This window comes from Gloeophyllum trabeum, assembly GCF_000344685.1.
Source record: "Gloeophyllum trabeum ATCC 11539 unplaced genomic scaffold GLOTRscaffold_00005, whole genome shotgun sequence".
NCBI classification, from domain to species: domain Eukaryota; kingdom Fungi; phylum Basidiomycota; class Agaricomycetes; order Gloeophyllales; family Gloeophyllaceae; genus Gloeophyllum; species Gloeophyllum trabeum.
In genome coordinates, this window is record NW_006920414.1 from 1,305,013 (window position 1) to 1,320,201 (window position 15,189).

At 52.1% G+C, this 15,189-nt stretch overlaps 3 protein-coding genes across 3 annotated transcripts; 1 reads left to right on the plus strand and 2 right to left on the minus strand.

Annotated features, from left to right (window-relative positions):
• The first annotated feature begins 1,740 nt into the window (after positions 1-1,740).
• Positions 1,741-3,684, plus strand: GLOTRDRAFT_59719 (uncharacterized protein). The gene is made up of 4 exons (XM_007866994.1): positions 1,741-1,999; positions 2,055-2,232; positions 2,280-2,474; positions 2,524-3,684. The coding sequence occupies exons 1-4, from the start codon at positions 1,776-1,778 to the stop codon at positions 3,538-3,540; spliced, it is 1,614 nt and encodes a 537-aa protein (XP_007865185.1). The 5' UTR covers positions 1,741-1,775; the 3' UTR covers positions 3,541-3,684.
• A 563-nt stretch (positions 3,685-4,247) lies between these two features.
• Positions 4,248-6,579, minus strand: GLOTRDRAFT_138184 (uncharacterized protein; the record flags this gene model as incomplete). The annotated part of the gene is made up of 10 exons (XM_007866995.1): positions 4,248-4,289; positions 4,361-4,583; positions 4,645-4,887; positions 4,945-5,414; positions 5,465-5,698; positions 5,764-5,850; positions 5,904-6,024; positions 6,082-6,152; positions 6,205-6,381; positions 6,437-6,579. The coding sequence occupies 9 exons, from the start codon at positions 6,577-6,579 to the stop codon at positions 4,459-4,461; spliced, it is 1,671 nt and encodes a 556-aa protein (XP_007865186.1). The 3' UTR covers positions 4,248-4,289; positions 4,361-4,458.
• Positions 6,580-9,431: 2,852 nt separating this feature from the next.
• GLOTRDRAFT_138185 (glycoside hydrolase family 13 protein) lies at positions 9,432-15,120 on the minus strand. Its single transcript, XM_007866996.1, has 14 exons — positions 14,825-15,120; positions 14,627-14,772; positions 13,970-14,571; positions 13,323-13,911; positions 12,758-13,269; positions 12,298-12,704; positions 12,147-12,243; positions 11,552-12,092; positions 11,033-11,500; positions 10,467-10,981; positions 10,330-10,416; positions 9,955-10,277; positions 9,823-9,903; positions 9,432-9,769 (listed from the first exon to the last, which is right to left on the minus strand). The coding sequence occupies exons 1-14, from the start codon at positions 15,089-15,091 to the stop codon at positions 9,575-9,577; spliced, it is 4,830 nt and encodes a 1,609-aa protein (XP_007865187.1). The 5' UTR covers positions 15,092-15,120; the 3' UTR covers positions 9,432-9,574.
• Positions 15,121-15,189: the final 69 nt, after the last annotated feature.

A 15,189-nucleotide genomic window follows, 5' to 3' on the forward strand; every position in this document is an offset into this window, starting at 1 on the left:
CCTGCTCATACGGGTGATAGCCGGGAAAATACCCACTCTACGAAAAGCGCAACCAAAGCGAATAAGAGGGGCTGAGCACCGTAGCAGAACCCGTAGACATTCCATAGAACGAATCCAGCATAGGTGTCAATTCCTCTTGATTGATCGATACTGAAATCAGAAGCGGCGGCAATGCAGTTTACAATGACTGCGGCCCGCGTTGAATAAACGGATGAAACGGATGGGCCGGCACGGACGTACTTGTTATACATGGGTATATCGTTATCCTCCAGGCAACGGCACGGGCCACTTGATTGTAATCGGTGTTACTCCTCTGTGTCTCCGTGAACTCCCGTCGCCGCTGTAGCCCGTGACATACAAGCGCGCTGAGTACGGTAAGCGTGCAGCACAAAGTGATTAGGGCACTGAATAGCATCCAGAAATAACCGGAGGCGATTTGCCAAGCGCGACGCTGGCGAGGATCCGTGAGGGAGGTGTAGCACATCAATGTAATAGGGTCCCAACCCCAGACTTCTCGTATTGCTAGATTTTATGGCATAAATACGCCGTATGACCAAGAAGGCAAGTAGACGCACCTCCGGGCAGCGATAGTGCTAATGATAAGAGAAAAGACAAAGTAAGATAATACTTCAACCACCCTTCCGTACTCTTTCTATGGACGAAGACAAGTTGTAGGTTAAGTGCGATGCACATTATTACAGAATTGATAAAGTTGGCTGTGGAACTTCAATTAAAAGCAGGCGCTCATAAGACGCGACAATCGCTTACAAGTCAGGAAACCGAAGAACATGACAACATTGCACCAAGGAGTGGGGCCGCTGATTAGGAGCTCAGCGCTGACAGAAAGATTGGTTTGATCGATACACAAATAGATCCTGTTAAGAGCGCCTACAGGTATGCGGCACAGTATATCAAACTGGCGACTAGCGAAGCCAAAAGCATCAAGAAGCTTTGACGGCGTAAGGCATACCGGAGGCGGGTCCTGCAATAGAGTGTACAGGCAAGGCCCAGCGCTAGGAGTGACGCCACAAGAGCCGCAATCGTTGGGGCAGCAGCTATACCGGGAGGTTATTCAGATTTAGGATGATAACGACGAAACCACGAACCCGTCCAGATGGTAATTCTGGTCATCTCATTTGTCCAGGTGAACGCTGAGTCCAATCGATCGGAGTCTTCATCTGCATCGGACATAGCGCATGAAATTATGACAGGACAGAGCGAGACGGGCGCATCCGACAGACGGAACGAAAAGGCAAGAGGGCGTCCAGACGTCAAGAGCTCGTACTTAACCAGGGGGTGCGTGGCCAAGCACGAAGATTACACATAGGGACTATGGTGCGCTAGGCAGATCAACAGCTTTCAATGGCGGAAGCAGTCAAAGCGGCTAAATGGGACGTTCCGAGCAAAATGGAGATTCTTGTCCGACATGCCGTACTGCAGGCGCACGATGTCGTACGTATGATCGATTACATGTGCAGTATGTTGTATAACATCCGCGCACAACTGCCGCAGCTAAGTCACTGGGAACGTAGATAGCCCAAACAACACAAGCCAGGGCCAGGCAGCAGTCCGGGGAACCTGCAGAACATAAAGCTCCGTTTCCGCTCCTATTGTCGGGTAGAGCTCAGAAGGTAAGTAGTGGACGCCGCGGAGGCTCTAGTCCTAATAAGGCTATAGAAATTCCCACACACCCAGAAGAGAGGCATGTGCCTGCGAACGTTCAAGCACCTGTGGCTCTTCTACTCTATTTCTCATCGTTCGTCCGCCTAGAACGCATGTCGTCGTTGGCAGATGCCCTTATCCCCCCGGAGACGTACAACGATGTGAAAGAAGAAAAACATGAAGCCTCACATTCCCCGGCCGCCGATCTCTTTGGGGACGATGTGGAGATGCAGCCCAAGTCCGAGGGTGAGGGCGGCAAGGACGAGGACGAGCAGGATGAGCCAATGGAGGACCTCTTTGGTGAAGATAACGAGGTGACGGCATCCAGAGACGAAAGGTACGTGTACCTCGCGCAGGGAGGGTTGTAAGCTGCACTGAACTTTACTATGAAGTGCCGCATCTCCCACTCCTTCGGGTCATGTCTCAGATGGCTTATCATCTGATGAGCGGAGGAGGCGTCAAGAGCTCGAGTACGGGGAAGAGGACGAGCCTCAGCCGGAGTATGAACAAGTGTTGGAAGCTGCAGTGCAGATCCCGAACATCCCGGTACCAAAGAGCTCGGATGGTAACGTGCGTAGGACCCTCTTGTGTATCTATTCCTACCAATCATTATGTAGTTCTGGGTTATCCGTATGCCCAATTTCGTCCAAGTTGATTCAAAGCCGTTCCACCATGAGACATACATGGGTCCTGAGAACGAAGATGAAGACGGTCCCCAACCTGAGACTGTACGGGAGAAGAGTATGTCTATCAAACTCAAAGTAGAAAATACGGTAAGGTGGCGGTGGATCAAGGATGAAAATGGCCAATACGTGAGTTCAGCATCCTACGCGACGATTTAGGGACTTATGACCACAAAAGCGGAGGCAATCAAATTCAAGAGTCATTCGGTGGTCAGACGGCTCGCTTAGCTTGCTGCTAGGCAAAGAGCTCTTTGATATCAGTCAAACAATCGATACTTCCGGAACTATCCCCCGACAGTCGCTCGGCAGTTCACAACCCACCCAGAGCTCGCAGAGTACCCAACCAACGCAGCCCGCCACGCCCGGACCTAAATCGCAAGGTCTCACCTACCTGGTTGCGCAGCACAAGCGTGCCTTCATCCTCCAGTCCGAAGCAGTCGTTACTGGCTACATGTCTTTGCGTCCGACGGGCATGCAATCCGAGACTCATCGCATGCTGGTGCGGGCTGTTGGGCAGAAACACAATAAAGTGGCGCGGCTGCGTATGGCGCCCGACCCAACCATGGATCCTGAGCGTGAAAAGATGGAGGTCATGAAGACGCAGTCCAAGAAGCCGAAGAAGATCAGGACGATGGAAGATGATGGTTTCGGTCCTCACCGTAGACGTCGTAGTGGCGTATCCCGGAAGCGGTCTGGTGATATGATGTGGTCCGACGAGGACGACGATGAGGATATATTCGAGGCTTCTGAGGACGAGGTTGGTGGGATGGGCAGTCCCCAGAGGTCGAAGAAGAAAGCAGCGCCGTCGGATCAACGCAAGGGTGGTGGCGACTATATGCCAGATGACTTCCTTGTGGCAGATTCGTCAGAAGAGGGTGACGCCGCATCTGATGATGGGGGTCCGAAAAAGAAACGGCGGCGCGGCGCTCACGACGACGAAGGTGAAGAGGATGATTTGGAGAAGTTAGAAGCTAAAATCGAAGAGGATGAGAGAAAGCGTAGACGGCAAGAACCAAGTGCATCGGCCGCAGCGGGTGCAGGGGGTGGCGATGAGCCTGAACCTGAGGGTGCCGATGAAGCCATGGACGTCGAGAGTGAAGAAGAGGATGACGAAGAGGCCAGGGTGCGGAAGGCGGGCACCGGGTCTCGCAAGAAACGAGCCGTGGTGGATTTCGACGAGGATGAGGAAGAGTGATTCGAATTTCGGACATCTTGCGCGACGTCCGGTCCATTGTATACGTCCTCTTTCTTGCTACAGTTTTGATATTACGACTGTTCCATCATCCTGCGTTGCTGAAATATACTTTTGGCCTCGGTTGCGAAGCTCATATGATCATGTCTACCCTAGGTGAGCTCTGCTGTATGATACTAAGGGGCTCTTGGTCCACGGTTTGCCGCAGTTCTACTTCATACGCCGAACGTGAGGCCTGAGGTGTAAGGTATAGGGGGATACGCTGTGCATAGTCATACGGGTGCGGCAAATGCAATGTTATGTGACCACCTTCGACTCACTCGCTCTACTCACTGCTCCCTTATAGTACAGCGTACCTCCGGCGATTACCCGTGAATGACTTTGCATCCCCGATTGCAATGGTTCTTCCATCCGGCGAACAACCTGCACCCGGACAGCAAGAGTCGCTCCGGTACCCTCTGCTTCTCCTCTTTCACTTACACGACATCCTAACATCGCATGCTGCGCAGAGTGATGTTATTAGCACCGCTACTTTGCTCCAGAAGTGGCCGACGTTGCACCGGTGACGACTACTGGCCTGCAGTGCACTCTGATCATGAGATCCATCTGACGTGTCATTGTAGTGTCGGTCCGCAGGTCGGACTCCACAATCCTCTGCTGATTCGGAGGCGCATACTGTGGCCTCTGTGCACTGCACGCTTGTGAGCCATATCAGACCTTTGCTATATCTATACTGATAAATGGAGGCTGATCTATCATCGATCACTAGATCAGAGGTCCGATGCGGCTGGAATAGCCGCCACTAGATGCTGACCGAACTCACTACGAAACCAAGCCCCCGAGGATGGAAGGTGCGACATTGCTGCACTGCTAGGACAATCCCCACTACACCCTAATTACAGGAGATGTACAACAACCCTGCTAGGAGTCAATCGGCCCATACTGATCTGGCATTGCGAGCGGCTGGATTTCATTGACCACCGCTTGATTCTCAGGATTGCCGCGCAAGAGGTTGCGCATGCAGAGAATAGCATGTTCCCGCAAGACTGGCGGAGTGATCCATCATTCAAATCATTCTGCACCGCACCTAACACTTGGGACACTCACAAGGATTCCGCTCGTCGATTACGCACATGTTCATTACAACCGGTATGCCGCCGCTTGTCCGGACGGTGTCTTGCACTGCCCGTGATTCATGGGAAAGGATCCCCAGCAAGCGGACTAGATCTCGTTTGACATATTTAAATCCGGGAGACTGAGGGTCATGTGCTACTTGACTGGTGGAAGGCGACACTGCGGGTGCGCCGAAATTTATTCTTGGAAGGAATAAATCGAGGAGGCGTAGCGTCTCTGCGGTGCACGGATGCATGACTGATCGAGAACTGGCCGTAGATGTCAATTACACACCGATGAGAGTCTTGATAGTTGCCGGTTCCCGCGCCTGGGTTAAAATGTTATTTCGATCGTCGTTAGGATAGTTGGAGCTGGTTGAAGCGGCCAAAGTAACTGTAATTAAACACTGCGATACAAGAACCAAGGCCTCCGATACTTTGGGAAGAAGAAGGTCTAACTCTTGAAGGGGGGTTTGCTGTGCGAGCCGAAAGGACTCTTGATGGCCGTGTTCAGACGAAGTCGGTGATACGGGGGCCGCATATCTCGACACACTTGCTTCGCTGGCAGATGCTATCCCGGTCGTAGGGCCAAGGGCTTTGCGGACCGCATTTTGGGTGTAATCGGAAAGGGCAGAGAAGGTAGACAGAAGTAGAGGTGTCAGATGCCTGTGGAGCCACACACTCTGTACCCCCGTGGAAGATTGCAAGTAAGCATCCAACAGCTTCAGGAGGGTTGTCTGGTGTGGGGTGACTATTTCGTCCTGCCTATATTGCTCGGGTCAGTACCGGATCCGATGCACCTGTATCGGACTTACACGGTGAGACTTGCGTAAAGTGGCGGCATTTCACCGCATTCGATGAGGTTCTTGAAAATGCTGTATCTGAAGCAGAGCAGCTTAATTAAACCAAATTCGGGCGGGATAGAGGCCACCGACCCTATATCGAATACCGGGCTGCTCTCTTCCGGTTGTGAGTCGGACACTTCGCGCAACTGGTCAAGCAGTACCACTGATATCCGCAGGCCGAGAGGCGTCGTCCTCAGCATAGACCTGTGGTGCCAGCGAAAGTCGCCTCTTCTATCAGAAGCTATTCATTTCGCCTGGAACCAACTTACGCCCTGTCCCGCCTCCCGAGTATACAGTTAAGGACTAGAACTTCGCCCGGCACCACGACATCCGGGCGACGAGACCCTAGGAGTCGTCTATGAGGGTCTGCGTCAACGTGCCCGTGAATATCAGAACACGTCGTACTTGCATGAGGACGTTCTCTTCCTCTCGAAGCTCTATGTAGGTTTTCCACAGACGGCTAAGCAGTTCTTCGTTGCCGGTAACAATGTTGCATAGAGCCTGGCCTAGCATACGGGCAATTGCAGAGGCTGTCCGTCCTTCGAGTTGAGCTCAATCTCTAGAAACCGGGGAAAAGGCCGACTGACATCTGTCCTCTTGCAGAGCATAGTATGATGTGTAGAGATGCAGAAGGCGACGGAGATCAGGCTCGATCTCACTTGCGACAACGACTATCAGTACCAGGCGACACCCTATTATAGTGCACTCACTAAGCCTTCCGTTGATTAAGCGGCACCTCAGCGGCGAGGTTGCGAGTGAATTTGGCCAAGTTCAGGCGCAGGCCGTGGATGCGCTCTCCATTGTCACCCAGTTGGGCGTTGGCCAAGGCTGACCATGAATCTCGCAGAGGAGTCCATATGGAAGGTTCCTCCGCTCCCATACGTTGTCTGATAGCGTAGGGCGTCAGATGATACTTCCAAGTTTACATTCTGACGGATGTACCTTAGTTTCCTATCGGTCGCCAATTCTCGAGAAATCGTGCCGAGCAAGTCTTCGACTTGGCTGGATTTCGCTGGATCGAGAATGTTGCTGGGATTACATACCTGGCAAAAGGTCACATTGTAGGAATCGGCGATGTTGGACATGGGAAGCGTTTGCAATCCTCAAGATAGACGCCAATACTGCAACTCTTCCAACTTCCATTGCCTCCGGTGGAACCGTGAGAACCGCGCTCGCGTTGCGCCTCTTCACGTCCTTCCAGGTAGTCCCGAGCCTGCGCTCGAGGCTCCTGAACTCTCCGGGGGTACGCTTGTCGCGGTGCATTTTACTTATCTTTCCTACACGCCACAGTATAATCGACGTGGACCCGTCAGCCTAAATATCAGCTTGGGGCCATGCGCCGAGACAGGACATTCAAGGAGTCCATCAGAGACCGTCGGTAGCTAGAGCAAGATCTTCGACTGCTCTACGTCCTACTGAAACATGCTATTGAAATGGCTGGATAGCTCCGCTACGTTTCGGCCATCCTTCGTCGAACCCTCTCTTGTGATGCGTTTTTGATCCTCTGGTCATATCGCGGGTTTACTTCGCCAAGTTACGGAACGTTCGATGCTCCCTCGTCACTACGGTTGCAATAGCATAAAAATCCCGACTCGAGGCATTTATTGTCAAGACTCAGGTACCACAGGTATGCTACGTGAGCCAGGCGAGTACTAAGTATGTCTCCATGCCCATCCCGGCAACAGTGTCTTGAAATTTTGTGTCCACTCGGTGCCAGCTCATATTGACGCTTAAGCTTGTGTATCCAGTGTCGCGGATCTGACCTGTGCGCGTCGGGGACCCAGCCCTTTTCTCCATGTGGCTGCAGATCTCGTTCGGTTATCCATCTAAGAAAATCCCCCCGTCTTTCGCCTCCCAGGTCGCCCCCATCACTGCGGGCAGAGACCGATGTCCCGCCAGCGAGCATGCTATGAACATGCCGCGGTTGGGAGAACACTTTCCTAGAATGGTCTTTGTTGGACCATGACCTGGACATGGAGAATGTCCTTTGAATGAACAAAGGCAGGTCCGCGGGACATTTACTATGGTCTCTAAAAATCAGGGGACATTTGATTGACATTGTTCTCTCATTCTTTATGGCTCTGCCAAGTCCCACTTTGGGGCATGCAAGGAAAGTGTTCTCCCACCTACTTCATGAATGACGAATGTCCGGTGGCGGGACATCGGTGCTTGCCCGCTGTGCATGCCAATCAGAGCCCGAAGAAGTGTCTTATTCTAACATTGACTGTCAGTCCGCGTTCCCACTAGGATCCATGATATTAGATGGCGACTATGCCATCGGTACAACCATGATCCACCACATATATCCGGGCCTGTATCCACGACGTCCAAATGTCCAGCACTGTACTTAAGCCTACCGATGATACAGAGTCGGGGCTGACGAAAAGCATACAAGCTTTAGCAAAGCTGAATGATTCCTATTTCATATGTGAAACTAACGTTGCTAGGCGCGGCCGCGGTCACCTTCAAGTCACCTTCGTCACATTCCCGACCACCGGAGGGTGATCCCACTGAACGTGTGATCCCGCCGTCAGCCACCTCGAGGACGGAAATCAAGGATTGTCTTGCAGGCTACCATCCCGCACAGTTCTAGTGTGGTTTTCTCTGGCTGTGTCTCCGATAGGTGCTCGCTATTTGCTACTATCGCATCGAAGACTTTAGCCGACTTTGTGCTACACCGTGATCCGTATGCTACACTGCGGGGTCCCTTGTAACCGTTTGGCAGTTGTGGCTCTCAACTGGTCCCGCCTCCTTGTATCACAGCGTCTCTCAATTAACTTCCAAATGGACCAGGAACCGTTCAATCGTCATCTGGCGGGACCTTCCCGGCCTTTCCATCGTGCACACCAGTGTCTCGGCACCCTTAGCGTCTGCGCCGGCTTCGGACCTCTGTGAGATCTTTAGACCGTAGTTATTTTGCCTGAACCTCGCGTCTTCATCGTGCCCTAAGCACGGGGAATACGCGAATTTCACCATAAAGCAGCGAACACGTAAGGTCGAGTGTCTTGGGACCATGGCATGACCGTTACCCTGACGAAGAAGAAAATGGTGCGATATTTCTCTCGCTCAACAAGGTCTCTGCGATTACCTAGACTAGGCTAAGGCCGTTTTCTCGGGATGACTATACGCTTGTCAAATTTCCTACCGGTTGCATAGCTTATACAAAGGAGTACTGTCGAAATCAATCGATATGATCTTCCGCCCCATCTTGCTTAATGTCCTGTCGAGCTCGCCTCCTCTGGCAAGTCACGATAATTTATACGTTAGTAAATAATAGTAATCCGCCACATATCCGAAAGTGGGAACCCACGTCAGAATGTCTTTGTTTCCAAAGTTAGACAAAGGCAAAACATACGAATGGTCCGTGCGCATCTTAGAGGCTATATAAGCAACGCTCCAACCTTTTAGTTCGTTACCACTCTGGCCTTTTGGCTTAGATCAAGTGTAGTATCTGTTCTTAATAGTTTAACCACTATTATGAGGGCACCGCCCTCATTTTTGGTTATCTAATTTTTGCCGCCCTTGACCCCCGAGCTCTGCTTGCAACTCGGGGGCGCGATGACCTTGCCACTGCACTACCGGCTTGTGTCGTCGGGGGATCACTTCCTTTCTTTTCGTTGCTTGTCTAAATACCATCATTGGATGGTATCACGCATTCAGCGAATAGTTTGGGATGTGGTTATAATTGTGGCGCAAGTCTCTCAGCATAGCCGAATCACCATTATGAAATGCATCAGCAACTGTCGAATATAGGTTAGTAGGGAGCAAAGATGATTTTGAGATAGAGTTAAAGGACTGCAAGTACTCCATGAACATCTATCCTGTACATGTTCGTTCAGCAGAGGAGTGTCAGTGCCATTGCAATGCATGGTGGTGAAGTACTTCATGGAGGTTGACTGATACATTAAATTTGCTTTGGTATAAATATCAAGACAACATGGAGAGGGATGATCATTGGGAAAGTTCGGACGTGTCGACCGTGCTGGGGTATACATAGTTTGCTTTTGTAGTAACTAATGGTTCTACAGAATGGACAATCCTACAACTTCTTGAACGTCTACAAGTATGGAAAAGCTAGGTCTAGTTCATCTTGTGTACAGTCTCAAGGAAGTCCAGAACGCAGCTGGAGCTCCACGCTTGGGTGCTGCATGAATCATGACAGTAGGCTCCATCCTTGTTCGTCAGTTCTGGCACTCCAGCCCATGGGTCATTCTCGACATGACGGCGCATTGGGAGAAGATGACGGTGCAAGTAATGCAGTGTTTGAGTCGGGTCCTAGAGACAACGGCCCTTGAGTGGGAGCCAACACGTAAAGCAAACGGACGTACCTCTTTACCGGCACCAACTCGCGTGTCGAAGTATAGGTATGCGCGCAAGAAGTAACCTAGAGGCCAGCCCCATTCCGGACCCTTGACGAACATGAGCTGTAGCCTATAGCAGGCCCATGCTCTGAGACGTACCTGGTGATAATTCAACCCCTTAGCTATGGCAGCATCGGTCGAGTCGTTGGAGTTGTCGTAGTACGGTCGGTATTGCATGTCGCTGGGATCGAGAGTCTTCATGCCTAGCGGACCTCGCAGGGTCTTGTCGACTAGCTTCAAGGCGCCGAGCGCATGTTGCTCGTCAAACATCTCCGGCGCGACCGTCATCGCTATCGGGAAGTTGGGACGAAACTGGTAATCAGACCATTCTCTACCCGGTCCTGAGCCATAGACGTCCTTGTAGATACCGCGGCGATTGATGATGCTTGGATTCACATTGTACTTCGCATCATCACCGGGATCTACCAAGGTATGGGTTTCACCAGATGGACAACAGTGAGAAGACGGGCTTACCAAGCGGAACGTAGTAGCATTGCTCAAACGACGCTTGAATAAGATTATTCCACTCATTGTACGTGATTAATCTTCGCTTTCCGTCGACTGTGCGCTCCGTGAGTATTGAGACCTGACGGTGCGCATGCTCGCCTCACCTTCGGCTTCGACACCCTTGAAGGGGAATTTACCAGCAGTAGAGAGTTCATTGAGCCAACGCAGAGTACTCTTGAGTAACCCTGTGATTTCAACAGGCGCACCGTCTCTAGGCGTTCCGGGAATTCCCTTCGTGCCTGCTCTTTGCGACTCGCCCATCTTGTCCATCCATGTGCCGCAGTTATGCTGATTGCCACCGAAGATGAGTCCAGTCGTCCAATCTACCTGGATGTCAATGTTGAACCCCTCATCCTTCATCTGCATATCTAGGTTGGGTCCCGCGTTATACTCTCTGAAGTGAATACCGTCCGCGTGTCGCTGCAAGATCTCTTGGATGATCTCGGCGATCGTGCTGCACTCGGCGTATGCGCGAGGATCGTTCCATGGAACCCATGTATCATCCTTCGGGAATCTCCTGCGGACGGACTCGGATAAGATAGCCAACCCATCAGGTGCGCTCATTGCATAGTCCTGGATGTTCTGAAGCATCCACCAGGGAGAGTCGCGCGAGTTATACCTAACGACAAGGGATCTTAGAAGAGCAGTGTAAGTAGGTATGCAAACTTACCTGGGCGTCCGAAGAGAATCCAGCAAATTGGGGATCAAGCCATGCTTTAGGGTAGATGCGAATGCCAGGATATGCTTCTTCGCGCCGTCGAAATTTCCCGTGGTCAAGAACAGCCCTCGCAACGAGATGAACACATCACGACCCCAGCATCTTGCCCACCCGGTGGCGAAATGAGGTAAGCCAGCAGCCAAAGAAGGAGTAATCTTGCCGGGATCGAGCGACGCGGACTGTACCATGCCGTGCATCTGCACAGAGCATAGCGAGAGATCTTGAGTGAAGGAGTGCCCGGTGGAGACGAATTCCGAACATTGTTCAATGGCTATTCGGCGAGCGGCTTTGTACGCTGTCGATATCACAAGAGCGAAATACTTGGGACGCAAGAAAGGAGGCATATTAGCCTTGATCCGATCGAACCGTTCTTTGAACCAAACCGCCGGTTTGACGAGATTGGGGAAGTTATCGACTTGCCTGAACCCACTGTGAGTTAAGCCCTGTCACAAGGAACTTAGTCTTACATACCTGGCAAGTCTCGAATGGATGTAGTCGAGCGCCCATGCTCCGTCCCGCAAATGCCCGCATAGAGGATGACCCAAGTCATTATAACGCATGATGTGCCGTAAAGGATGCATCCACCCTTCCAGACCACAGTAAACAAGCGGCCCCATACCCGGAACAGCGTATGAGCCTATCTCTCCTGATGTCGCATCTCGCTCTTCGCCATCACATCGGTGAAGCACGACATTGAGATCGACGAGGCTGAGGTCCGAGAAAGCCTCATCCACCCCGGACGTACAGAAGGCATCCAGACCTACATCGTACTCCTGCATCTGTGTTTCGAAGAGCATGATGCTCCCGGGCGGGAAATACTCTGGTACGATGATCTCCACGTACGGACCCTCATTGTCCAGACCTTGGGGTGCGACAACAGGCGGAATGTCGGTTAACTTTCCGGGAAGACCACGAAGTGTCTCAGAATCAGATTTATCCTCATAGTCTGGGAAGTCAATGGTGGCGCCGTAGATGTACTTTGCCTTCGTTCGGCGAAGCTTCTGAGGGCTAACTGAACAAACGGTGAGCCACACTGATATGGACTTTCAAAAGCCGTGTAACACACTGTAGCCCCTGTCTTTCGAACCCTTCTGGAAGGACGTATGCGCCACAAGCAAGTAGCCTTTCTGCGTACCGGGATGAACACGGTGCATGACGATGTACTGAGAGGCGAGCGGTCAATTTGGCTCTGATGTCTCGGAGTGAAACGTACTTACATCGTTCTCCTGATGTACGTGACCCTCGACATATCCACCAAGGACCATCTCCATCCTCAGATGGTTCAGCAGTCGTTTCACCTTGGCAATACCGCTCCCTTCACCCAACCCAGATGTCTCGTACCGCCGCTTCTCCTGCACCAGGTTGAGCAGCTTAGGGTAGAGATCATCGAAACCCTTGACAGACCCAATCGCCGAATACGAGAAAGTGACAAGCGCTCCCGTGGACAGGACATCCTCGGCTGATCGCTTGTCCAAGTACGATTCGTTGTCGTGAGTCAGGTCATACAACAGTGCGTGAGGCTTTGACCCATAAAGAGGTATCACCACACAAGGACGAGCGGGGCCCTTGCCAGTGGGAGGCGGCAGTTCCTCGTTGCTGGTCAAGCACGCCGAGTCCATCGAACCTTTGCAACAATTCGATCAGAGTGACATTGGAAGTCAAGAGGAATCAACAAACCTATGGGTTTGCCCAAGCCATAGCTATATAGCAACCGCGATGATTCCTTGGGATCCCAGGCATTCCCCATTTCCCTGATCAGACTGTTCAAGCCCAGGCGACTCACGAACAACTTATCTGTCTCCTCGCTCCCCGTGAAGAGCTCCGCACACACATACAAGTCCGGGTTAACAACACGCGCAGCATCCAGCAGCGTGACACCAACATGAAGTGGTGTGGAATGACAGTTATCGATGCGGAAGCCATCGAACGTCGCAGCGAGAGAAGTAACATAGCTCGTCATGTATCCCCAAAGCCACGGATTGGCCTGCGGAGAGTCGCCATATCGGAGTTTGACACAGTCGCCCCACACAATGACCTCGCGACGGATATACGCTTTCGACGGCAGCAGCGCAAAGTTCTGCAGCGGGTCGGCGTTCCAGATCCAACCGTTGTTGGCAAGCGAATATACGAACGGGTCCGATTCAGGCGTGGGCGCCAGACGGGTGAAGTAAGGTTCTACTAGGGGATTCCTGTACCGGACGTCCATAAGCAGGAAACGTGATTTATAACTTAGAGGACGTACTCTCGGGAAATATCACCAAGCTTTGGGCCGTGCTCGTCTAATCTGGTGTATTTGACTCTGTTCTTGATGCTTTCCAATGCGGCCTTGGTGTCATCTTCCCACTCCTGGTACAGAGGTACGTTCAAGACATCGACCACGCGGACCCATGCATCAGCGAGCGCGTTCACGTTATCTCCAAGTTCGGCGAAGGGGGCCTTTACCAGCCCAGCAGCGAAGGAACCATCGACTTTCACTCCAAAGCGGCCGGAGAATTCGCCCAGCCCTTCAGCCTTGCCAAGGGAGCGTACAATCTCTGCCAACTCCACGACGGACTTGCCTGCGACGGGAGAGCCCTGCCACTCTATGACGCGGCCATTTGCGAACGCCTCCTTCACGGCCGAATTCTCCCTGTTCACGTCTAAAACATAGTACTGCCAGAGATTCAAGTCCTTGATCTTCTGATTTAACGCCCCTACGAGGGTCTCTATGTCGCCGTACGAGGCAATACGGACGGGAAGGCCATTCGCGGCTAGAGTCGCCGAAAAATCTATAATAGCAGTATCCAACTCGAGAGCGGGCGCCATGTGAGGAGTATTCGCAGGGCTGTATCCTGCATAGCCGAGGTTTCCATGTTAAACTCGCAACATGTAGCGGGGGACGGAACATACCTGCTTCAGGATGCTCCACCAGCCATGGGCTATCGTTAGCGGTGTGATTCAAGACCACGTCTGTAAGGCTTAAAAGACCATATTGCTCTTTCGCTACTTTGAAGACTTTTTCAACTTTGGCCTTACCACCATCGATTTCCTTCTCGACCTCATCCTTTCCACCAGAGAACATTGATGGGTCGTACCTGAGCTGGTTCCGGATCGAGTAAGGGCTATCACTCTCGCCTCGCTCCTGCAAAGGCGTCCAGTGCAGCATATTATACCCCCTATCCCGAGCTTCCTCGAAGTATTTGGACCACCCAGACATGGGACCCATCCACTTCGAGACAACAGTGAGGATAGATAAGCTATCAAGGGGAAGATTGACATAGTTGCTCTTTAGAGCAGCGCCACCGTCAGTAGGGGACAGAGGGGCGCCAGAGGGGGAGAGGATGGAGGAGCGCTCCTTAGTTTGAAGCAAAGGATCAATATTGAAGTAGCCCTCCCGTCCTTTGGTTCGGGATCCAGGCTCATCTCCGTCGTACTCCACCCAATACGCGAACGCCCCAGCATGGGATATAGGAAGATCGACTTGAATCGGCTTGGAGAAGTTTGTGGGGAGTCTAGACGGAAGTTTAGACAATACATTCTACCGCCCTAGATGTGAACGGTATCCACCTTCGCTCTACAAAGCGCTCCCTGCTGAACTTCCCCCCATCCAAGGGGAAGTTGGTCTTGAACACGCCGTTCTTTGAGGCAGGGGTACCAGCATCCAGTGTTACGCGGAGAATGTAAGGAATATCTGCAGGAGGGAGTCGCAGGTACTACATAAACAATATGAGGATGAGTATTCCATACAAAGACAACTGGACGCACAGATTTATCCTTGTCAGGACCACCATCGGGATCCAAACGAAGCTCAAAAACGCGTATGGGTTTGTCCGCAGCTATCGGGGCAAACTCGAAGAACTCAATACCCTCATCGGCGGGTGTCTTGGGTGTTTTCGTGCCATCAGTCGTGGGTGAGGTTTCCGTCGAGGAACCTCCATTGCGCTTCGGGATCTTCACAGACGGATTGGGGAGGTTCTTCAACTTATTCTCCGCTTTCTTAACCGCGCGCGCAGCTTTTGATTTCGCGGCCATCGCGAACAATGTGGGGGGAGGAAAGAGGGGCGGGGGTTGCACCAAGAGGAGATGGCGGCTTTTATAATGTCGAGGAAGTCGCGGCCCCGTGAAGTGGT

Excerpts from the sequence above, each read along its gene's own strand:
- GLOTRDRAFT_59719 (XM_007866994.1), top strand. The coding sequence starts at position 1,776 with ATGTCGTCGTTGGCAGATGCCCTTATCCCCCCGGAGACGTACAACGAT. Across the intron at positions 2,000-2,054 it reads ACGGCATCCAGAGACGAAAG|TGCCGCATCTCCCACTCCTT; the intron begins GTACGTGTACCT and ends TTTACTATGAAG. Across the intron at positions 2,475-2,523 it reads AGGATGAAAATGGCCAATAC|CGGAGGCAATCAAATTCAAG; the intron begins GTGAGTTCAGCA and ends TGACCACAAAAG.
- GLOTRDRAFT_138185 (XM_007866996.1), bottom strand. The coding sequence starts at position 15,091 with ATGGCCGCGAAATCAAAAGCTGCGCGCGCGGTTAAGAAAGCGGAGAAT. Across the intron at positions 12,705-12,757 it reads TGGCTTGGGCAAACCCATAG|GTTCGATGGACTCGGCGTGC; the intron begins GTTTGTTGATTC and ends ATTGTTGCAAAG. Across the intron at positions 12,093-12,146 it reads TTCGAAAGACAGGGGCTACA|TTAGCCCTCAGAAGCTTCGC; the intron begins GTGTGTTACACG and ends CCGTTTGTTCAG.